The sequence below is a fragment of the Aptenodytes forsteri genome, unplaced genomic scaffold (genome assembly GCF_000699145.1).
Source record: "Aptenodytes forsteri isolate BGI_AS27 unplaced genomic scaffold, ASM69914v1 Scaffold72, whole genome shotgun sequence".
Classification (NCBI taxonomy): Eukaryota; Metazoa; Chordata; class Aves; order Sphenisciformes; family Spheniscidae; genus Aptenodytes; species Aptenodytes forsteri.
Window position 1 is genome coordinate 6389996 of NW_008796193.1, and position 24409 is coordinate 6414404.

General features: G+C 40.8%; 1 protein-coding gene across 2 annotated transcripts in view; it reads left to right on the top strand.

The window, feature by feature from the left end:
- The first annotated feature begins 1564 nt into the window (after positions 1–1564).
- Positions 1565–24409, top strand: part of USP13 (ubiquitin specific peptidase 13 (isopeptidase T-3)) — a 45268-nt gene continuing 22423 nt past the window's right edge. Inside the window, exons 1-7 of one of the 2 annotated variants that reach the window (XM_019474326.1) lie at positions 1565–1684; positions 5812–5872; positions 15737–15858; positions 16286–16428; positions 16630–16814; positions 21203–21297; positions 22906–23093. In XM_019474326.1, coding sequence (XP_019329871.1) covers positions 1586–1684; positions 5812–5872; positions 15737–15858; positions 16286–16428; positions 16630–16814; positions 21203–21297; positions 22906–23093 — 893 coding nt within the window. In that variant the 5' untranslated portion in view covers positions 1565–1585. The remainder of the gene's footprint in view (positions 1685–5811; positions 5873–15736; positions 15859–16285; positions 16429–16629; positions 16815–21202; positions 21298–22905; positions 23094–24409) is intronic. The other variant, XM_019474327.1, reaches the window with a different exon arrangement.

The following is a 24409-nucleotide window of genomic DNA, read 5'->3' on the forward strand; positions in this document are numbered from 1 at the left end:
GCAGTGGTGGGAGGGGAGAGACTTGTCAGGCCTCAGCTAGTCTGTGCCAGGTAGCAAATGAGCAATAACTGCTCAACACTACAAGCCCTTCAGCTTCCTTTTCTGGAAGAGAATAGGGTGTATTAATCTGGTGCTGGTTCGGAAAATTTGGAGATCAGCTATGATCTCTGTCAGACTTGCCCTCTGCTACTTGTTCCACTCCACAGGACTGGAGAGAGCCTAACTCGTGCCATGGCTGGCGCAGCAGGACGGGCAGCTTTGTGCTCGCTCTGAGAGAGGGGCCTGGCTGGACTCAGAGGCAGAGCGGAGGTTCCTGCCTGGCAGAGCCTTGAAGAGAGGTAGGCCAGGCAGGAGAGAACTTCTTGGTTTACTGTACTGAATATGTTTCAGGTGTGGCACTATCAGGTGGTATCCTGTCAAAGCAATTGTTGCTGTAACAATTCTCAATACATGATTATGCGCATGTATGTGCCTAATGTGACTTGTTTCTGGAGATAATGATTTTTTTTTTTTTCCCCTCCTTCTAAGGTGCCTAGGGATGAGTTTAGTTCATGTTGTTCTTTGGGGAATTTAACATGAGATGTTCTGTGCTATCCAATAGCACAAACAGATTCACAATAGAAGGAAGGTCACAGTGCTTCTGAAAGGCTCAGCCTTTGTTATGCACCATGTATTCAAAACAATACATGCTCGAGAGGGCTTAAAAAATTGATCCAACACCAACAAGCCAGATGACTGAAAGTCCTCCTGGCAGTCTGAATGATGTAGGAGAGATCTGGGAGCGGTGTTAAAATGGAGCAAAACCCTGATAACAGCCAGCATCAACACCCAGCTTCTGGGAGAGCAAAAAGTGATGGGACTCCTGCTAGGTCATGTTACGGAAATGTCAGCATTTGTGATCAGTACCAGGATATATGTCTTCATATTTCCTTTGTAGTGCCCTTGTCTCCAAGCACTCTAATTGCATGACTAGGGAGAATCCCTGATAGATACTGAAGAATGTTTACAAAACACTTGCCAATTTTCTTGTTAGCCAGTTCTAAGAGCTGTAAGATCACTTGAAATCTGTTTTTCTCGGACAAGATTGTGAGCAACAGTAGAAGTTGTGCCTGAATCCCTAGACTATCAGCTCTGCCGTGCTTCTGATTTGGAATGTTGTTCTTGCAATCAAATGGCCAAAAAGAGTTCTTCTATTTCAAACAAATGTCTGTGCTTCATTATTTCTATGCTTTACAAATTTCTGTGCCTACAAATCTCTGTGAATTGGGCACTCCAGCAGAATTTTTCAAGACTAACTTCTAGACCTCCAATTTGGACACTCACTAATCTGTAGTTGTAAGGTAAGCCATTTAAATGAGTTTCTATAGGCTGTGATATGATGTGGAAGTTTGTTAGAGGACTGATAATGTAAACACCATAATGTGCTATGAAAGCCATGTTTTAAGTGCTTGCCTGATAACAGGGAGGGTCTGCAATTCTTTGGTTTTTCTGCTTGCTGAGTCCTTTCTGTCCTGTTCAGTTCCTTCTGTGCTGTAACTATTTGTGTCATTCCTTTTAGGATTCAGAAGGAGGACTCTATGTGTGCATGAACACGTTTCTGGGATTTGGAAGGGAACACATTGAAAGGCATTACCGGAAAACAGGACAGTGTGTATATTTGCATCTGAAACGACATGTGATAGAGGTGAGACTTGTGGCTTCCCAACTAACTAACCCGGCAGTTCTTGGGTCTCTTGTGCTTGTTTAGGTAATGCATTTCAGACATAGGCCAAATCTTGAATGACAGAAATGAACATGTTCATATTTGGAGCTGGATATCAAATTCAGGTGCTTGGATCCCAACCAATCCTATAGGTTCAGTTCTGAGATGAATCAAATGCCCTGAAGAGTCAGATCTTAAAGGCAGTTTGTTGCGTGACTTCCACTGATCTCTCTCACTACACGCTTCTGCGTATCACATACATACTGTCTGCATATTATGCGCATACTGTAGGTAACTAAATACTTTTCTGAAACCTGCCTTTGAAGTGTAGAATTACTGGTTTTGGCTCAGATTTGGCTGGAAGCTTCTGAGATTTTTTTTTTTATATGAGGTTTCATCTCAGGGTGACAGGACTTCTTTTCATCCTAAGACTTCTGTACAATTAAATCATGAGCCCTAATCCTGACCTGGCCTGGGATCTAAAGCTTAGCTTAAATTAATGCTGGATTCTAGAGCCACACACTGACCTCATTCAGTCTTATGCCTGCACACACATGGATGTATACATACAAACTTCATGTTCACTGTTCTTCCGTAATATCACTGCATATCAACAGTAATTTATAACCTGTGCTTTTTAGAACACCTGTTTGTGTGTGATTTGTCTGGCATCTTTAAAGGGCTGTTAATGACTTCTGACCTGAGCTATATGGAAGGCACTGGGTTTGCTTATAGCTCACTCTCCCATAAGCCCTGTCTCTTTTGGCAAGTTAGAGGGCCTAAAATAGCTGCTTGGAGCGGGATAGAATACTTCACGTTTCTCATTTCACAGCAATGTTTCCCCTGGGTGATGAAGGCCCTGAGTTATGTAAAGTGCCCTGACCATTTATTTCCAGTAGATGACTATTCATATTTTATCAGAATTATAGTGAGGTGGATTGCATGTCTCCCAGGTTGAGATTGTTAATTATGTTTGTTATACTTTAGAATTGCCTTTCCTTGTAAAGGCGATAGCAACATTTTCCGTCACACTGTTAACTGAGTTTTTGGAGAGCCTAGTCTAGTTTTAGCAACAGTTCATCTGGGTGAATTTAACATTCTTGAAAGATGATATCTAGGACTAGAGACAGGTGGGCAGAAATCCTGTCACTTTATTCCAGCATGTGACCTGGGAATTTTCAATATTAAGGTAAACTGGGGTTAAAGTGAGGCCTCAAAAATTCCTTTCCTGGATAAAGATTAGGCTGAAGAACTCCAAAAGGGAGAAACAAATATACCAACTGTTGTTTGGTGTTGTGTACACCTTCAATTGAACTAGTTCAGTGGTTCCTGTTTTTCTCCTTGTGAATCATGATGTAGCAGAGGGGCCTGGCACCTATGTTGGAAGGTGGTGACACCCTGGTGCACTGGGTCATGTGGTAGGAAACAGTGTTTGACTATACAGTACAGGTGAATATTGTGTCATCTAACATGGCTTATAGATAGGATTCCTCATATGTTAGCTGTGGATTTTATTTACCATGACTGTTTGCTTCTTACGTGCTATCTGTGTTTTCTTTTGAGCGATGTGAAACATCAGGCCTTCACTGGAACAGTTTTATGAAGTGTCTGGCACATGCTGCATTGTGGTTTTGTTTTTTTTAAGCCAAGCTTTTGATGGTGTGGGATACAGTAAAGCCAAAGGCATTGGATATGCTATCTTAAGATTCTTTTAGTGAGGCTGCTATTCTTGCTTGTGGTTCCCTTGGCATCATCCTTGCAGAATGCACTGCATTGCTGCAGAAATCCCTGTTTGCTTCCGAAGGTGTTTGGATTAAGTATGAGTCGTGTATCTTGTCACAATTCAATTAGAAAATAAGGGTCAGATCTTCAGCGTACTGGCTTCAGTAGAGCTAGAGTATCTGCCAGTGGCAGATCAGCACCAGAGGCATCTGTTGAATCATCAGAAACGTGCACAAGTGCAAGTTCTGGAGCACCCTCTGGTAAAATTCTTAGCTATATCAAGAAAATTGATTTTTTTCTGTTTCTTTTTCCCTGAATTTCATTCTTCAGAATTTTTAAATCAGCCACTCTCCTGTAGTGTATGACTGTTTATACAACTGTCTGGGTAATATTCAGCCCCGGGCAGAGCTTTAGCTTGGTGCTATAATGGTACCTCAGCCCTGTTGAAAACACTGGGCAGAGAAGCATGAAATTACCTACAGTGATGGGTTCCTGGATATTATTCGGTGATGGCCCTGTTATAAAAAATGTGGCAATGGTGCAGTTAAAGGGAATGCAGAATAGGCTACACTGACACCTTGTACGAAAAGCATCACAAATGGAATTTAATGCCACAACTGATGCATTGTGTGGACTCCCATTTGCTGGGTGTGTCACATCTGTTAGAAGCCAAAATTGTTTTGTGAATGGGGAACATTTTCAGTGATTCCTGACAGGTGGAGAAACAAGGTAAAAACCTGTCAGATTCTGGGTTTTTCAGGAGTATTGAGCATCTGCAATTCCAGTCCAGATATTTTCAGCAGTTTGGAAAATCAAGCTGAAATATTTAATGTCAGGCTGGCAGTGATAAAACCTCCATGTGAATTCTTCCTCTTTGAAATCTCTAGTCTTAATGACTTTCACAACATCCCACCTGGTGACGTCAGAATTCAATTGGATTTTTTTTAGTTCTGACGCTATAATCCTGGGAGTATGTGTAATTTATTCATAATATATTTGTAATTGAGTTATGTTGTGTCTCGTTGCTGCTTTTTTAAAATAGATTTGGATTCTTGGCTACTTTCTTTCCATTTTCCTTAATGGAAAAAAATGTTCTGCTTGTTATTTTCACTTCATTGAGGAATTTTTTAAAATTTTTTTTGTAATGCTGGAGTTGCAACCCTGACTCCCTTTCCCTAGGGCTCGTATATATGGATAATAGGTTCTGTTCTTAAGTGCGGCCAAGGAGTGTTAGTTGGCATCTGCTCTTTCTAAGAATGGAAAACTTTTCTATGATGTATAAGACCTCACTGATGATTCAAGCGGTCTGCTTTGGCCAAAGCTTTATTTACATGGTGAAGGGAACCACCCAAAATATGTGACCCCTTCATCTACCAAGGAGCAGAGGCAAACATGAACTTGCCCTAGGCTGACAGGTTCTTGGCTGGTTTCTCTCCACCTGTTGTATCCCAATATTATTATTAAAAAAAAAAGTTGCCTAACAACCTTGCCAGTTACACTAACGTTATACACTACGTAATGCATCACGTTGGCGTTATAGCCACAGAGGCTTATTTGATTTAATTTGGTTTGATTTAATTGTGCCTGTTAATAAACAGTTTAAGAAGCAAGTACATTGACTTTTACATTTCCTCAGCTACTAACGTTTTCCCTAGTAGTCTGAGGTATTTTGAACTGGGAAAGTAGTGCTTGAAACTGAATGTCACTTCGAAGTTACTATTCTCTGCTGTGGAGTTTAAATTAAAAAATAAAATAAAATCCGCGCTAAACAATTGCTTGGGTGTTGTCAGGTTTCCTCCATACTCTCTAATATTGAGAAATCATGGTGGTAACTGGGATTGACCTTAATGGAAGCAGGTATGGATCCTGACAGAAAGGGCATTTTTTTCTGGATAGAAGAAAATTAGCTGAACTAATAGATCGCAGCAAAGTGATCATACTGGAATTAGTTATGAAGGATTGAATCTTTTCTGCAGATAATAGCTTTTTCTTCCCCTCTCTAATTCAGCTTTAGTCATTAAGAAATACTGTAGGGGATCTAGTGGTGAGAGGTCTGAGTGATGCTAGATGTCCCCATCTTGTTGATAGAACAGCAGTCACCCACGGTGACCATGAGACATGCTCTGCTTGATGGCTAACAGAGCAAAGTATGAAGGATTCAGATGGTGGCTTTCTCACTCCATGAGGGTAATAAGCAATGATGAGTTGAATCCTGTTGTCAGAGGTTAATGAAGAGGATTTACATTCTTGCTCAGCAAGGACTGTGATTTAATAGAAGGACCGTGAACAGATAGATGTGTGTCAGAAATGGTGATGGTATGGGGTTATTGCTGATTTACTGTTGCCTCGCTTGATGGATTTTTAATTGTTTCTTTCTCTCTTTCCAGAAGGTACCAGGGGCATCTGGTGGAGCTTCACCAAAAAGGAGGAATGCTAAGCTATTTTTAGGTATTGTGAACAGCTGCTTTCACACAGTCCTTTTCTGACCCTGTCTGCATGTGTACTTGGGTTCTGTCCACCATTGTGTCTGGCTTTGGGGCTCCTTGTGGGTTTTCTTTTTCTGTTGGGTTATTTTTTTAAACTTTTGGTTCTAGGTGTTAAAGTTGGTCCAGACAAATAAGTAACTCTTAGCAATTTTGGTGCATATTCAGAGATATGTGTATGTGTACATGAAACATTTTAATCTAAAGTAGGTCCTCAACTATTCTCAAACAGCTTAGGGTTTGATAGGTATTTTTTGACTAATGCTGTCCCCTCTCTCTCTTTGTGATATCCACAAAGCACCCTTTTATTAAAATGTTTATCTATACTTAATGTTTAGATGTAACAGGGCCTCAGTGTGGTGCTGTTCTGCTCAGCAGCTGGTCATAGGAAGGGTTGTTACCTCAAAGCTGTTACACAGGTAAATGTTCTTAAGTCTTGTTGTGGTCTCTCCTGTAATGAATGCAACAATGCATATATCATGAGCATCTCTTACCAATTCTTATTCCAGTATGTCCACAATTATATCCCCTTACTTCATGGAAAGCAGTTTTCTTACCATGTCCATTTAATCCAATATCCATTGATTCAGATTACCTAAAAACCTGAGGGCCTCATAAATATGGGCATGAGGAACTTAATGTAATGCCTATATTCTTGCTCCTCCCACCACTTGTGGTATTTCTTATTCATCTATTTATTCTCTCTGTATTAATAGTGAATAGTGATTTTTTTCTTCTGGTAATGAAGAGGTTAAATGTTTTATTTACAATTGCCAGCTCTTATGGCTAAGGGGAAACAATAGCATGGCCTCCCTTTGGAATTCCTTTGATCTGTGGAATGTGTCCCTAAGAGGCCTTTGCAGATTGTGATTGATTAAATTGTTGCTGTTAGTGTCTGGAGTAAGTTTTGTAAGGAGGACTTAGAGAGAAAAAAAGTCTTAAGATGAGTCATAAAGAAATGAAACTTCTTCTGTAAGTTTTTCTTCTTAATGAAGAGGTTAAATGTTTTCTTTACAATTGCCAGCTCTTATGGCTAAGGGGAAACAATAGCATGGCCTCCCTTTGGAATTCCTTTGATCTGTGGAATGTGTCCCTAAGAGGCCTTTGCAGATTGTGATTGATTAAATTGTTGCTGTTAGTGTCTGGAGTAAGTTTTGTAAGGAGGACTTAGAGAGAAAAAAAGTCTTAAGATGAGTCATAAAGAAATGAAACTTCTTCTGTAAGAAGAGACTGTTAAGTCGCAGATGCTGGTCTAAATGCCATTTACTGTCAGTTTACACTGAAGATAATGTTTGTCACTGGATGCTTATAAAATAATTGGTTCAGAAACAAAGCTGGCTGCAATGCAACAATGGTTGTACAGTGTTAGCAACGTGAGTGTAAACAAGAAGTACAAAAACACAGTCAAATTTTATTCTTGCTGATTTACTGCATACCTTTTGAGACTCCTGTCATTGTGGTATGCCAGCATGCAGTGTACATGGCATAGTATCTCTGATGTACCATGTTGGAGTCCTCAAATTGCATCCTTGCACATGAGCATTTTGTTCCCACTGAGTAGATGTGGTGCAGCAGTTCCAGGTGTCCTGGTCCCAATGAACTTCTGAAGGTGGTGCACTTTCACTGGAGTGGATTTAGCACACGGAACTATCACCACTTAATCCAGCACTTCTGGAGTCTAACACACTTTTGAGAATGTATCTCATCTGGTCTGTTCTGCTGCAGTCCTCTTTGCAGCCCCTGCTGGCTGAGAGTAAAATGGTATCAACTCTCTGCTCTGATCCTTGAGATCGTACTTCCGTGCATCCAAATGCTTTGTATCCACTTCTTTGGCTCAGCAGATTTCATTATTTGTTGGCCATGCTTAAAGAAAAGAACAAAGAATTATTCCTGTCCTTGTTCATAGCTGAGGAAATGAAATCACGGAGAGGTCAGCTGATTTGATAATTTTGCATGTGACAGCAGCAGAGATGGTTAGTAAAATTTGGCATCTTACCTCTTAATCCAACATATTCCTCATTGTTTCAGAGCTGCTGCACTTCTCATCTTAACAGGTCGGTTTAGTTCTGTCTTTCTCATTGTGACCTTGGGTACCACCTATGGTAGAGGTTTGCACCAAACTGACTATTATCAGCCCATATATGTAGCCTGCCATTTAGGGCTTACCCTGTCTGACAAGAATAGACAATGATCAATGGGTAACTAACATCACTGTGTTTCTAGGTGTCTTTGAATAATTCCCTGAAGGCCCAGAGATTTAAGGTTTCCATACAAAGTCAATCCAGTTTGGGCATTTGTTACATTGCTTCTTATAATCCTCTTTGATGTAAAGCTATTAAAGATACTAAACCCTTTACAATCTCCTTAGTATTGGGAAAACATCTTTTGGATGCCCACTGATTACTTTCTAGTGCTGCTGCTATCCAGCAAATGCAATGGAAACACAGACTGGTTGGGTCAGTCAACTGGAAGCTTTATCTTTCCCTAAACATTAAAAGACCCATAGCAAAGTGTGTGTGCATGTGCACACGTGCATTAGGTTTTGGGCTCGTTTTGTTTTGTTTTTCTTTTGGAGAAGGCTGGAGGGTGTTGGCTGTGAGTGTTCTATGTAATCAGGAAGCATAATAACATTGTGCATTGAAATGTAAGAACTGCCTTTAATCTAGATTGTTAAGATGTTGCTAGGCAGTGTGGATATGGTAACTTCAGCTCAGACTGTGCAAGCTTTCAGGGGATTTGGGGTGATATTTAAAGCAGACTGCATCACAATGCATGGAGTAGTATCTTCACTGCATTGTTATCTAGGCTAGCAAGTTTGAAGATACTTTGTGCTTGTCAATATGTGTGGCTATCACACAAAGAAGTTTTAGATCCAGTTTGTAAAATGGAAAGAAATTAATTGATGGGACAAGATGATAGCTCCCCATGACTTCACAAGGTTCTCAGATAAGAAACAGCTGCACTGTTGTCTTTGGTATGCAACCTCTTGTTTAAATTAGCAACAGTATGGTAAATGTGATACCAGTTTTGGAAAAAAAAAAGGCATGATGGGACCAGGAAAAGTATCATCACTAAATTTAATTTTCATATTAGCCCATCTGGAAGAAAAAGAATGGATCAAAATTGCTAGAAAGTTGTGTAAATATGACAGAACAGAAAAGAACTGTTGTGGATTTTCCGAAGTGAAGTAATGGTTCTGGGTCTGCCAGAATACTCTGGGATTATATGTAGTAGTCCCCCTACGTATTCAGTGACTGTGTAAATAAGAGCAATTCAATTAACAGGATGTACTGTGATCTTCCTTACAAGATCCTGGTCAAAAGGGGTAGTAGAATAAGAGAGAAGATCCTTGTGTTGAAGGGATTGGAGGCCCAGTTCTTACAGTTAGAAAGTTACCAGCAGAGTCCCCCTGGACCTGTTACTCCCAGGAGTTATCAGCAGACTCCTTCATAATGTTCTAATTATGAAGAATTAATGCAATCGTAAATGGTCTGGAAAGGGATTGAAAAATTAGGAAATAGAGTTTGCTGGTTGATTTAACATTATCTAAGAGATTAAATCTAAAAGTTATTTTTAATATGTTACTAACTAAACAATAGATGAAGAAAATGTTGAAAAATGCAAAGAAGACAAGAAGTGCTTTAACTGCGCATGCACAGTGATGTGGACTAAATTAGCTATTACTGTTCAGAAAGGTAGTTGAGAGAGATGGTGTGAATGGTTCTGTGAAAATGTCAGCTCAGTTGTCAGCAGCAGTGAAAGAATCAAGTGGAACATCAGGAGTAGAGTGACATTTTGTATTTTATTCTCTATTATTTTGGTTTATAAATAAGAAATGAACCTCTCTTTTGAATAGAGAAACCACAGCTGCATGCAGTATCTCCCCCTGTTATCTCTTTCTCCAAAACCAAACAGACAATCAAACCACACACCCGTGCCCCCCCAACAAACAAAAAAACCCAGAGAGACATCTGGAAGCTAGGAGGTATACACTGAGGGGAGGAATCACCGCATTTTTGCCTTGTTCTGGTACCCTCTTCCTGGGCATCTGTTGGTCCATGGCAGAGCCTGGACTCTAGGTTAAACAGGGCTGGCAGAGTGGCTGTCATAAAACTTGTCCGTAGACAGATGTCCTCTTCCAGACTAGTTACCATAGCAGTATCTGCCAGTGCAGCAAGTTGTGTGAGCTCTGTTTTGAGCAAAGTCGGGGCTAACTTAGACCATCAATTAAAAGTGTTTTGAAGTACTCAAATGAACAGCTCTGTCAGCAGATCTGTGAGGATGGTAATTGTTGGCGAGAGGAGTGTCAGTGAGGAGCAGTATCCATGACACACAGCTGGTCTCAGAGAAGGCCTCGGAAAGGAAGAGAAAACTTCCACTTAGAGAGTCTGGGAGAACGTGTAAACTTGCTGAGCTTTTCCTGGATGGCACATGCCTGCCTACGGCAGCAAATGCACTTACAGCTACAGTTTCCAAGTGTAAAGACCGTTCATAAGAGTGGCCCTACTGGATTTGACCACAGCTCCACTTAGCTCTCCTAGATCTCATAGCAGCCAGTAGCAGAACCCTGTTTTCAGAAGGGATGTTTTTATTTGGTAAGCTTCTGAAGAGGACTTTCACCACGAGCTGTTTGAGTGGTTTAAGTTTATATTTATGTAAGTAAGCACATATAGAGTATATATCTATGAATAGAAAAGTTGTGATTTAGGAGGATTTGAGTGTTTTCTGAGAATATTAAATTTTAGCCCAGTAAAGTTGTGCATGCTCCCCAGCAGTAGCAGTGGAATTGATTAGACCATGAGTGAACCTGTTGCTTTCTGGCTTTGCCATCTAAGCTTGAGTTGAGTGCAGAATGGTGAGCAGATACCTTACACTAATAGAGTCTTAATAGTTTGCTGGTTTAGGCAGAACTGTGGAAATTAGGCTAGATTAACAAAGGCTAATGCAGCTAGCAAAATAGTGAAGAATTTGAATTTTGGTGGTTTAACTTTGCTTGTTTAACATGTGACTGTGCCAGCAATCCAAGGGGTGAGGTCTATATCTAGCAATAAGAACAGCATACTAATGCTTTGGAGATGTAGCAAGCAATTTGAATGTTATTTTACAAGTAGTGAATGATCCAAATGATCCTAGTAGAAAGCTTTTCCTTTTGCCACAAAGAAGAACGTTACGACTGCAAAGTGAATCTTTTTTTTTTTTAATTTCTTCTTTTTCATAGTTCATCTGATGAGGTCAGTGTCTCAGATGTGCCTGAAGACAGATGAACTGAATAGCTTATAGTTTGAAAAGTGCTGCTGCTGCAATTCATTATTATTTAGAGGCATCAGGAAGAAATTACTTGATATAAAGACTCAGTCCTCCACTTCCAAGTCAATACAAATTTGTCCATTGCTTTCAGTGAGAGCAGGATCAAGCCCAGATTCCTAACACATCTTTCTAGTGTTTCAAAATTAGTTGTAGGCTCTCTAGTCAACATCCTTACTCAATTTTCATGTTTGTATTCCCTTTCATATGCATACAGACACATCCATATGCACAGGAAATCCTGTTTGGGGGTCCTGCCTGGAGTCTCCTTATGCCACTATTATTAGCACAGTCAGTCGGTAACTTATCTAAATCTGACCTGGGCATGTCCACTCCTTTTCTTCCCGGCCGGTGGGTTGGTTTACAGTACTCTGTCTTCCACTTCCAGCTGCTGTTTTCAGTCAGTTTAGCAGCAATGCATTTCTCACCATCACTAAAGTGATGCCTGTGAGCTGGAGTAAATTTACTCTACTGACCACTTGCCCAAAATAACAATGTCAGTCAAGCCTCTATTTTAATGTGTCTGTTATTTTGCTTTGCCTGTTGTCCTGGCCTCCCAACACAACACTTATGACCTACGGATGCTTTGTTTTAGTGAACATGATGTTTAATTGGGGCTCTGAGGAGGCACCATAAAGCTGTTAGTCCACTAGAAGGGGAACATTGTCACGTGGACATTCACCACCAAGCTGTCAGCTCTTTAAAAAGATTACCAACTGGTTGGTTGTCTTGTGGCTCTGTCTTAGAACTGAGTAAACTTTTTTGCCCGAGATTCTTGTACTCATAGTGCATCTTGGAAGAACATCCTTGTCTAAGAAACAGCTTGCTTTGTATAGTGCTTGAAAGTTCATATTTTTCAGTGCCTTTAGTGTTACAGTAATTTTTAATCAAATATGCTCCATTTGCAAGTAGATTTCCCCCTGCTCCTCTTTTCTATAGTTACTCTTGTTCCTCTGTCAAATTCTGCACTAGTTTTAACATCCAAGTTCGAAACTGCCTGCAGGCTGCACATGATGCCCAGTGGCTACGGGGTCAACCTCTGCCCTCATTTAGTGTGGCTCCATTGCCTTCTAAAGTAATAGTCATCTGTTTTTATTATATCTATGCTCATGCTTTAGCCATGTTGGCCCTTGCACAGGCACAGAAAATACAATGCAGGTAGAACTTCTTACTGAACTTAGCAACTATGGCTCTCAGCGCATACACGCCAAGATGTAAAAATATGAGTAGTGATCTGGGGGTTTTCAACTGGACATCGTTAAGGGGCCTGTCTGACAGTCAACAAAAGGGATTAGTTTATATGGTCATCTGCTGTATCAAGGGATTTCAGCCAGTGACCTTAGAAGTCCTTCCCACTCTTACATACTGGATCTGAACCCTGAGAAACTGTCTTCAGAGTGATAATTGCCAAAAAGCACTGTCGGTCCTTTTAATTCCTATTCAGAGGGAGTAGGTGTGTGGAGTGGAAGTGTGCCAGCTTTACATGGTCACCTTCAAAAGTGGGACTGCCAGTTAAATCCTCATGGTTTTTTCCTGGATGTGTGTATCTTTCTTTAAAATAAGAAGTGTGATGCTGCCATGTTGGCTTGTCAGACATCCAGAATGCCATGCTGACAGGACATCGTTTTCTGCTTTTCTGGTAACGTGAATGGTATGAAGCCTGAGAAGGTAAAAAGGAACTTTCCTTCCCTACCCATTGCACAGAAAAGGCTGATGCTCCTAAGTGTATGAAGTCCTTAGATGGCAGCAGGTGATTGCTAATAGGATACTCAGTCTTTCATCCCTAGATCACTAGTTCAAATGCAGGTCAGATCAGTAGCAGTAAAGTCGCTACTATCTGGCCGTTGTTGTCTGGCTTGTGAGATGAGCTGAAGTGTGTGTCATTGCTGTTTATATATAGCGGATTGTAAATACTATAAACTTAATGTTGGTATCATAAGCAAATGAAAATACCAGCGGGTCTTACACGTCTACAGATAACAGCGGCTGATGTGAGCTGTCCTCAGGTTCCCTCTAGTGGCTGAGCGAAGTGCGTGACTGCCGGCCCTTGGAAGAGGCGTTTGCTGCCTTTAAACCTGTCTGAACATACACTGAGGTTTTTATCCTCTCTGAGGAACCTCTGTCATAGTTAGCAAAACCAAAAGTACCGACCATCTCCTGTGCTGGCCACCATCAAATCTCTGGGCATTAAGAGAAAATTCTCTGTGATGCGTTGCCATATGTATCATCAGCTTGGAGATACTCAGTTTCTTTGCTTCATAGAGCAAAAGAGCTTACTGTTTGTTGCGGTTTAACCCGGCAGGCAGCTAAACCCCACACAGCCGTTCGCTCAATCCCCCCACCCCCAGTGGGATGGGGGAGAAAATCGAAAAAAAAGAAAGTAAAATTCATGGGTTGAGATAAAGACAGTTTAATAGGACAGAAAAGGAAAGGACAATAATAATAATAATGATAAAAGAATATACAAAACAAGTGATGCACAATGCAATTGCTCACCACCCACCGACCGATGCCCAGCCAGTTTCCAAGCAGCGGTTACCCTTCCCCTGGCTAACTCCCCCCAGTTTATATACTGAGCATGATGTCACATGGCATGGAATATCCCTTTGGCCAGTTTGGGTCAGCTGTCCTGGCTGTGCCCCCTCCCAGCTTCTCGCTAAAGCATCGGTGTGTTATCAACATTATTCTCATGCTAAATCCCAAACACAGCACTGTACCAGCTACTAGGAAAAAAATTAACTCTATCCCAGCCGAAACCAGGACACTGTTGCAGACTGCATCTGTTGAGATTCACCCCTTTATCAAAACACAGGATTGTAATACAAGCTGGGAAAGAAGCCCGGAGTAAAGTAAGGTCGCTGGTTATGTCTATTATGCTGCAGTAAGGGAAGGGATAGTTAGCGAAAATAGTGTGATTCGGGGAATTAGTAATGAATTAATATTTTCTTTATAAATGTTATGCTTTCAGTAGAAGAAAAAGTTCTTGCTTCTGTGTTTATATTCAGCTGATGAGAAGGGGCTTTTGTTGTTTGCTGCTGAGAAAGGTTGTCCTGCTGCAAGTCACTGACAGTGGGTGTTGTCACCCCTCAGGACTGGCTGGTGCAGCAGGTGAGCCAAGAATTGAATGGAAACTGGATTATGTTCCTCTTAAGAGGTGGTCTTTCCAGGTCAAGTTAAAATATCTTTTGATACTTGTTTTATCATTTAGGATGTTCAGGCTGTTACTGCCCACTGGGTAAATAGAGAGCTTAGTTTTCTGAATCTGGCCTCTGTCATCCTCATCTCTCTCCCAAGTATACATTTGAGATTTCAGGCATTCCCAGGGTGCAGTGGTTGCTGCCAATGCTCGTTTAGTATTGAGTGACTCATTAAGCATATGCATGTACTTGGAGTGAAAATAAGAGCCAGCTTTAGCTACTGCTAATGCATCTTCTTTCTTGGTTGAACCTTGTTCTGTCAGTAACTGTCTGGTACATCGGAATGCAGTAGATCCAGCATCTCCAGATGAGAGAAGGATCAGAAGATCCCATCCTTGCCCAGGCTATTCTTGCAGTTGAATCTTTTGAAATGTCTGACACAACATGCACATGTTTGGTCTTAACTTTTTCAGTTGTCCTCGAAAGAACTGAGCAAGATTTTAACTCAGTCTTGTCACTATGGGATAATTGTGTTTTTGATGAAGCCAATATACCCTCCTGTCTTCTCTCTGGGTCTACTTATTTCTGGACAAGCATTTTAGCTGATGTTGCTTGATCAAGGCTCATATTTAAGCAAAAAAAGTCATCCTTATACTGGAATAAGAGTGTACACAAACACTATGGAAGGCTTGATCTTCAAAGGAAAGCTTTATTAGTTACTAAGTGCTTTTTAAACAGATAGTTACACAGGTTACAGAGTGGAGTTAGCAAGAGAGGGATAATGCTGGTATAACTGTACTTGCTGTAGCTATTTGAGACTATGGATGAGATGCAGGAATACTTCCAGCCATGGACATCTTCATGGGAGGAAAGGCCACAGGTTCAAGATGGATGGGAGCCATAGCTTGTTTCAGCCAGGTCTGTGATCTGGAAAATGTGGGGGGCTGAAACTGAGGTGCTTACTCCTGCTCTGCAATTTGCGCATGGGTAGTGTGATCTGGCATCCATATTGTATAGCATTTCAAGATCCTGGGTAAAAGGCACAGCAGTATTACGTCCTAATTTTGTCCAAAATAAGCAGCATTTTGTTGGCTGCTTCTCAGAATGTGATGTCTGCAACAGTGCACTGCTTGGAGGGGGGCTAAATCGACTGTGACTGGGGATGAGATTAAGATGGAAATTTTGGTCCTCAGAACATCCTCTTGCAGGATGGTTAGATTTCAGTTTAGATCAGGATTTCACAAACACTTCTAACCAGACAAAACTACTGACAGTGTCAACTGGCAGGCTGATGCCAGGCAAGCAATGCTTCATAGTGGTACCCCTGCCACAATTTAGGAACCTTGATCTCGGGACAATCTCCTAACATTCCCCATCTTGTTTTCCAGATCTAGAGACAAACAGTGATCTCAACAGTGATGACTCTGAATATGAAGATGAAGCAAAACTCATTATATTTCCTGATCACTATGAAATCTCATTACCCAATATAGAAGAGTTACCAGCACTGGTCAGTGAGTGTGTGCAAGTGGTGATAGGAATTGTCTCCTGCTTCAGTTTTTGTCAAGATGGTGCTTTGTTTTCTTACGTGTGGTGCTTGTTTTTACATAAAGATCTTTCTTAACCAGCTATAATAGAGAGTCAGTCACTTTTAAAAGTCTGCTTTGTCTTTGTTTCTTGGATTTCTTTTTACCTCCTGTATTCCTTCCCTTATTATGATGCCAGCTTGTCACGGGGAAGCTCACGTAGCACATGTTGTGCTTCCTCTCCTGCTAAAATAATAACAACTGCAATCTGGAGGATTACGTGCATATTTAAGTATATAAATAGTCTTATTGATATCTAGTTCTGTATGTGGTTAGCAATGGGCTGAATGCCAAGTTCTGTCCAGTCACTGAATCGTGTTAGGTTTTGATTGACATACATTTGTCTTCCAGGTGACAATAGCTTGTGATGCACTCCTCAGTGCAAAATCACCCTACAGGAAGCAGGACCCTGACTCCTGGGAAGAAGAGCTACAGGCATCTAAACATGCCAAAACACTTGTACAGTTAGACAATGGTGTTAGAATTCCCCCCAGGTGAGGGTAATAAGGTTTGTTCATTGTAGGCTCTCTAATACTGTCCAGAGTAACAGAACTAAAGCCAGCAACTCAGCCAACAATTCTTTTGCATGACTCCAGGCTGGGTGTCTATGTTTGGTTTGACCTACCATAGTTGCAAATACAGGACTGGTTCCTGCCTTACTTATTTCTGTCCTTTCTTCCTGTTTTCTCTTGCAGTGGTTGGAAGTGCTCAAAATGTGACCTGCGGGAGAATCTGTGGCTAAACCTGACAGATGGTTCTGTGCTGTGTGGAAAGTGGTTCTTTGATGGCAGTGGGGGGAACGGGCATGCAGTGGAGCACTACAAGGAGACGGGTTATCCCCTGGCGGTGAAGTTGGGAACCATCACTCCTGATGGAGCAGGTCAGCCACCTGGCAGGTTCTGAGATGGGGTATCTTTTGTGCATGAGACTAACAGTATGTTTCTATTACCAAGTGGGTTTGTGCTTCTAGTGCAAATGTTTGAGAGTGATACGCAAAGAAAACCCTGTGAGTCTGTGAATCTTCGTTGGGGTTGGGGGGAATGACACACACTCCATTCGGAGAAAGCCCTTACCTTTTTTATCTGCTCTTCTCCTGTTTTATATTTGGTGTAAATAGTTTTTTGGGTTTGTATAATAGTAGATTTATAATAGAAGAATGGTATTATTTTGAAACAGCAGAATCTGGAGAAACAGTATTTTTCAGTTCTGCTACATTTGCTAGGGCAAACGGTTCAATCTTACGTAACATAGAAACAATAACAGGGTAACGATTTTTAAAGTCAGAAAAGTCTGTTCTTAACGGCATGCATGTTTTTTTAATCATGCTGGAAACTGTGCTATTTTCCCTTGTTGTTCAGTAACATTTTGTTCAGTCTAATGAACGCTTATCTTCATGGGGCTGCTGTGATGCTCATTTGTAAAATGCCTGATGATCTTGAGAGGGGGGAAAAAAGCTACAGATGTATCTTTGTTTGCATATTCTCCGAGTGTGACATTCTGCAGTGTTGCTGTGAAGGGGATTATGGTGTGTGAGGATTAGATGGAGTAAAAACATGAGAAGCTGAAAAAGTAATAAGCAAAGAGATCCTTTGCTGCAGCTGTACAGAGAAATAAAAAATGGAAGAACACATAGCATGATTATATTTTGGTTTTTAGTGCTTATGACCATATGGATGAAAAATAGCTGTTTAGAGCAGCCCCTTTTTTTAACACACGTCAGTTGGGAGTTTTTCATCTTTAAGTCCTATTCAGTGTCAGGGAAAGGAGGCTGTAGTCAGATTCAACCAGCTGTGCCACAGAAACACTGAGCAAAATTCATTCTTTTCTATCCCAGATGGAATATTGTTTCCTTGCATGAGCCTGGTCTTGGATGATTTCTATCCAAATCTGTCAATTATTGAAGGTGTTTAGGACTTGCCCAGCTGTAGGTTTCAACTGCATCTAGAAAATAAACAGAATATTCTTCAGTGGTTTTTTCAAATTTTTTTTTCTCTTCTTTCTTATCTTTAGCAGCAGTACTTGCTTCCTTACAGCTGCTGTCCTTCTGCCTCCCACAGATCAGCTGCTTCCTCTTTTACGTGGCCTTTGGGATAATAAAGGACAGGCTGTCATCCTTCCCTCTGAATGAGGGGCACCAGCTGTTCTCCACAGACCTTTGTTCTTCTGGATGACGTTTACTTGGTTTCCCTATAGGAAAGACTTCCCTCCCCCAACCCTTCTTGTTTCCTTTTCAGTAATTATTCTTTCTCTGATCTATGTTGCAGTGGGTAATCATAACCTCTCGATAGGGCTGGATGACAGATGAGCTTCAGGAAAGAGGCTCTGTGGCTGGTTGTGATGCAAAGTCTGTCTGGTTTCTGCTTCCCTGGACTGGAGGTGAAGAGGTGATGGTAGGGGAGTAATAAGCGTTAGTCCCTCTGCTGACATAACTTACTCCTTTTTCACACCAGTAAGAAGGAGAAAGAGGTTATACTTACCCTACATGTACACAGAGGGAGCAGAGGAGAAGTCCTTGCCTTTCCTTGAGAAATCTGTGTTGTATACATTACAAAAGATTTCTGGGGTGTTAGCCCCATTTTGTAGCATTCTGTCAACAAACAGATCTGGGATCAGGGCAGAAATTGAATCAAACTTCTTCCACTCTTGGACCTTGGACAGGATGCATGAGAGAGTCGGAAAAGTTGCTTGCTTCAACAGGTTGAGTACTACTCAGCAGAGTCTGCTACCTGCTGCCTCTCTCGACAATGCCATTAGATTTCATTTCAAGTCATTGTGAGGTTGCGTGTTTGAAACTGGTTTGAGGAATGGAATGGGGGTTTGGCAGTGGGAAGCCCTATCTGACAGGTACTTGAATGAGTTGCTTTGTGGATGCTAATCTCAGCATGTGTCAGATATTTCTTTGGGGGATCCTGTGCAACTTGTTTCTTCAGGGACAGTGTTGCCATTGCCTGTTATCATTTGAGTAGGGAGGAGTGATGTCTACACAGCCAGAACAGGCGTAAATCTTGGGCTGTGGAAGAAAAGGAAGTACAGGTAGCGTTGTCGTTTTTCTTTTCTTACCATAGTATGAATAATAATGATTATTCTCTGTTTAATAATATTCTGTGTTGTCTGTCTCGGATTTTTCTTGGGTTTTCTGGTTTTTTTCCTCCTTATATTCCTACCTTCTTCCCCTTTCTCACTGTTATGATACCAGCTTTTGTGTGTCACATTTGCTGACTTGTCTACATTCCTTATCTACCAGAGTCCATATGACAGCACTACAGGCCTGTGTTTGGGGGCTCTCACCTTCTTTTTTTTTTTTGATTTGCTGCTCTTTGATTTTTTTGAAATAAGTGACTTCTGTCTCTCTCCCATGAATTTAAGTTGGCTACACAGCAGAAAGTACTAAAGTATATGACACAAGAGCTGGGCTTGAGCAAAGATTAATGTGTCTTGTGTTCCATTTCTGCTGCTCTGGGTCAGTAGTCCCAGATGGCTGCGCTCTCTTCAGTTGCCAGAGCTGAGGAAAAACAAAATCAAAGCTTCCACGTTGAAAGTAGTCACCCAAGATCAGTTGATGTGTAATCTCACTCCATTAAGTGTTTGAACTTTACAGGACCTTTTGCCTGTGCTGTGACCTCACCAGAAAACTATGGGAATGTTCTGATCTTTTTGTGTGTGGATGAACAGTCATGTCTTCTGGGCACGCTTGCTACCACACAGTGGAATTCCAGCAGATGGGCAGCTACAGCCACACACATGCCATTGGTCATCAGGAACAATGTTAATAGGGGGTCTGATGGCTAATCAGCAGCTGGCAGCATGACTCAAGCACAATTCCCTGGTTTGAGAGAGTTAAAGTTTTTCATAGGGCTGGTAAATTGTAAAAGTTGTGTTATGTCTTTGAGGTCTTGGCTAACCTTCAACCTATCATTTCAGTGTGGGTTTGGTACTAGCAGCCTTCAAGGAGACTGCTTTTTTGTTGAAGTCTTACATAGGTGATGGGCTGAGTCAGGGGCAGGGTAAGGACCCTTCAGAAGTTGTATTTGTGCTGTGAACTGCCTTTATCTGGGTTCCTGCTCTCTTCTTCTGAGTTTGTTTAATCTTTCTCCTGGCTAAGATTTCTCTGTCAGCCTAGATCTGGTCATACGGGGCAAGGTCACTGTGAGAAACTCTGCTGGACATGAAAGAAACTTAGCTGAGAGAAGTGCAGGCAGACTGGCAGAGGGATTCTGGATTTTGGTATGAGTAGAGACCGAAGCAGAGAAGTAGTTGTTCACTACAGAGGAACAGGCCAGAGAAGAGAAAAGATGGAAGGCCTGTTCAAGTCTTACTAGTGCATGTCTTATCACTCATATCCTTTCATGATGCCTGCAGCTTTATTGTTATTTGCTCAAGTAGGTGAAGCCTGCTCTGGACTCAGCTTCGTTACAGGGCTTGCTTGGTAAACACTAAAAATGAGTTCTTTCTCAACCATTTTGTCCTTCTGTTGGATTTATTAAACTTGGTTTCATAATGAAAATATCATCACTAGACATATTGCTTCCCTCCACAGTTTGAACTTTGCCCTGCCAAAATGTTTATGGGCTCTTACAAAGGCCATAAGGACCTATCATAGAGCTAGAACTGAAATCTAGATCTCCCATACAATAAAGCAAGACACCTTAGTCACAAAATTGGCCTTTCTCCCTAACCACAAGATTAATCTTCCAAGTCCAATCCAATAAACGCCTCTTTATTTCTAATAAAGAATTTCTCAGTTCTCCCTGCATTTCTGTGGGAAAAGGGCTTAAGTGGATTCCTTAAACTGTACTAGAAATTAGAATACCAGTGGCAGTAGTCAGTTGGCTCCATACACTCACAGTTATAATGTGTCTGCCTGTATCTAGTAGGTCCACAAAAATTCAGAATCTCTTGTTGTCATATTCAAAATGTGGACTGGCCACATACCTGAGAATTTTGCATGCCCCGTTCCTTGTTTTCCCTACAAGTTTCTTATTTTTTGGGAGGAAACATTATGATCATTATAAATATTCTTAGGTTTTAGTACTGTGAGGGCGTGTAATTTCTTTTGAGGAGAGTAGTTGAGGTGATTGTGTTGAGAATATTTAAGATATTTACTGAGCTAAATGGATGTCTGCATTTTTCTGCTGGTCGTAACTAAACTTAGAGAATATGAATAAGGCATCTTATATAGGCAGTCCTGTACTGAGAATGCAATGCTGGTAAACAGAGAAGGGATAATACTTGATACTGCAGCTCCTCTGTTTCTCTCTGCTTTTGTAGATGTCTATTCCTTTGATGAAGAGGAGCCGGTTTTAGATCCACATATAGCAAAACATTTGGCACACTTCGGAATTGATATGCTGCAGATGCAAGTGGTAGGAAATCCGTCTTTTATTTAGTTTGTTATTTACTTTTTGTTTGTTTAGTTGGGGGTGGGAGAGAAACAGGAGAAGAATGATACTTGTAGCTTGTATTTGTGTGATTCCTTCAGACTGTTACGATAGTATTTAGTTTTGTAAAGTTCAGCCAGCCAGTTCGTGTTTTATTTTCTGAGGTCTGAGTGAATCATTACTGTCAAATCTGACAATTGCCTTCCAAAAGAGTTCCTTTGTAGTCTTTAGTTTACATGTTTCACTTCTCGTGTGTTATGCACCATTTTCCTTCAAGATGAAAAACCTCATTTAATTAGAGAAGAATATCTAGAATATTTAATTGCAGTGAGTGAAGGAAAGCCTATTGCATGTGTAAACAGACACAAATCTTAGCAAAAATAAGCTAAGCAATGGATAAGTAAAAAAGTGGTTGAAAGGTTCTTTATGCAAAGTTATAAATTTCAGTTTAGGTCTTGTTAATAAATACATTATAAAATGGAAAAATACATTCTCTCAAGTCTAGAAAACAGCATGGTCTATGGTGTGGTACACTAGAAAGGGACCGGGGCAAAAAGGGTTCTGTTCCTGAACTTGTTGCTGGTCTGTATTAGTAGAGAAGTCCTTTTAATAATTTGTATTTTACTGGGTGTTGATTCCAGTTCTGTTTAAATGATCAAGAAGTCTGAATGGAATATGGTTATAAAGGCAGGTGTTTTTATTTTTTCACTGAAGCACATAGCCTAGTATCACTATCTGAGAACCTGAACAAGAAAACTGTTAAAAATGAAGAAACCTAATACTAGCGTATTTCATTTTCCAAATGGAGAGGAAACTAATAACAACTCTAAAATGATAGAGAAGAGTTAAACTGCAATTTCAAAAGCCTTTGTGGTACTAATAATATTTTTGGTATACTAATTTCCTTGCCAATATCATGAATAAAAAGTCTCTTTCATCCAGTGGTCTTTCTGGAAAACCTGTTTTACTCAGCAGCCTTGAAAACTCAGTCTCAGCCGTTGCAAAGTTTTTGCCTCTGGTCTTCAGACCAGTCTGAAAAATTCTTATTGAAGTGGCGGAGTAGTGCTAGCAGTAAATGACACTGTAGTGACCTGTACCTACAAGCTGAAAGCTGAGCTGTAAAGGGGAGAAACTTGAGCATCACAAATTTTGGCTTTTCCCATTTGGAAGAAGGGAAGAGTTCTTGGATCTGCAGCTTTTCATCTGGTTTGTTTGCTAGGACCAGCTTCTACAGCAGCAGCTGTTCCTGGCCATTACAAATGGAATATGAAACCTGAAAAAATGCAGTGTTTTGATGCTGAGGCTTGAGGTCACAGCCCTGAGAGAAGTGAAGCTCCCATTGAGGTCGTAACTAGGAACACTCCAAGAGCCGGTGGTCTGTGGTAAAGAGCTAAGAGGTATATTGGAAGAACAAGCTGCTAGCCTTCTGACCCTGATCTTCTCCCCTACATGCAGGATTTACCTCCCTTTGCCCATTGATTTGGCTCTTCTTTTCTAGAGTATAGATCGCAAAGTTGGTGATGATGATAGCAGCAACATAATTGTTGCAGAAGTTAAACAGATGATTAAAAAAAATAATCTTGTTGCCTTCAGACAGAGAATGGGCTAAGAGATAATGATATAAAACCAAGAGTCTCTGAATGGGAAGTGATTCAGGAAGCTGGTGTGAAACTCAAGCCCATGTATGGCCCAGGATACACCGGCATGAAGAACCTGGGAAATAGCTGTTACCTCAGTGCTGTCATGCAAGCCATTTTCAGCATCCCAGAGTTCCAGCGAGCGTAAGTAGCTTCAAACTAGTTCTTGTCACTAGCTGCTGCATTCCTCAATCTCTTGTTTTTCTAAGCAAAATGGTATTTTAATTTTTGTCTCACCTGCAAACAAGTCTCTTTCAGTCAGTTCAGTGGCCACTTAGAGGATTTAATGATTGTATTGTTCTGTTCTGCAAAAAGTTGGAACACAAAACCCAGTCTGCCTTTGAAATCAGAACTTACTCACTTAGCTTCAGTGGTGGGAAATCATATGCCACCTTGTAAACTTGATTGCTCTGTCTCTGCTTTTTATATACATATCTCTATATTTATCTCGGTATCATCAGTATCACATTAGGGTTTTTTGTACTGGCCCATGCTTTTGTATAGCTGCAGGAGTCATTCTATTGCTCCAGTGTCATTTGTGCAAAAAACTGAACTGGCACAAACATGTTAATACTGATCCATGCTAGTGAAAAGCAGTGCACCTTTTGCATGCAGGTCTGGCTAAGAAGAGGGAAACTATCAGAGGCATTTTTTAATTAAAATTCTAATTTAAAAAAAAAAAAATCTCATTTCATGAAAAGGGCAGTGTGAGCATATTCTTCCACTGAACAATTAAGAGTAAAAGGACAAAAGAATTTTGTTTGAGTCTGCCTGCTGTCCATCATAAGCACAACAGAAGAATATGAAATATTCTTGACTGATCAAAACTGAACACATCACTCCAAGGAGAGAAGCCTTTTTATAAAGGACAGTATATGGTTTGCAATAAAATTCAGAGCGCTCTTTCATTCCATAGCAGTAGTAGTGTGTGTGCTGGAAGTAAGGCTTTTAGATTTTTGGGAAGCCTCCCAGGTTTTCATGTAGCAATTGCCTTCTGGAGAAGAAGGAGGAGAAAACTTGTGTTTGTTTACTTTGTAAGCCATATGGAGTATAGTCTGTAGATTCATTAAGTGCCAGCTTTTCTACCTGCATTTTCAAAAAATATCAAAATGGACTTTACTGAGGGAGGTTGTTTTCCATAGCATGGTCCTTGGAGTTACTTGGAGCACTTAGTATCAATAAAGTAGCGGAGATCTTTGATGAAAGAGGGACCAGACAGAAATTAGATGTGTTCTTTCAGCATGGCCATACCTACCTAGCCTGGTTTTCTTGTGCTCAGGGGAAGCAATGCTCAGATAGCGTGCTACTAAATGCTTCACTTTCCAACACACTGGCTAGAACAATATATACCTCAGTGTTTGTTGTCAGGAGTTAGCCTTTGTTTCTCTGAAGAAACTCAATAGAAACTTTTTTTACATGTTTTGGTCCTGATACAAATTTGGAATTTATTTGGCGATGTC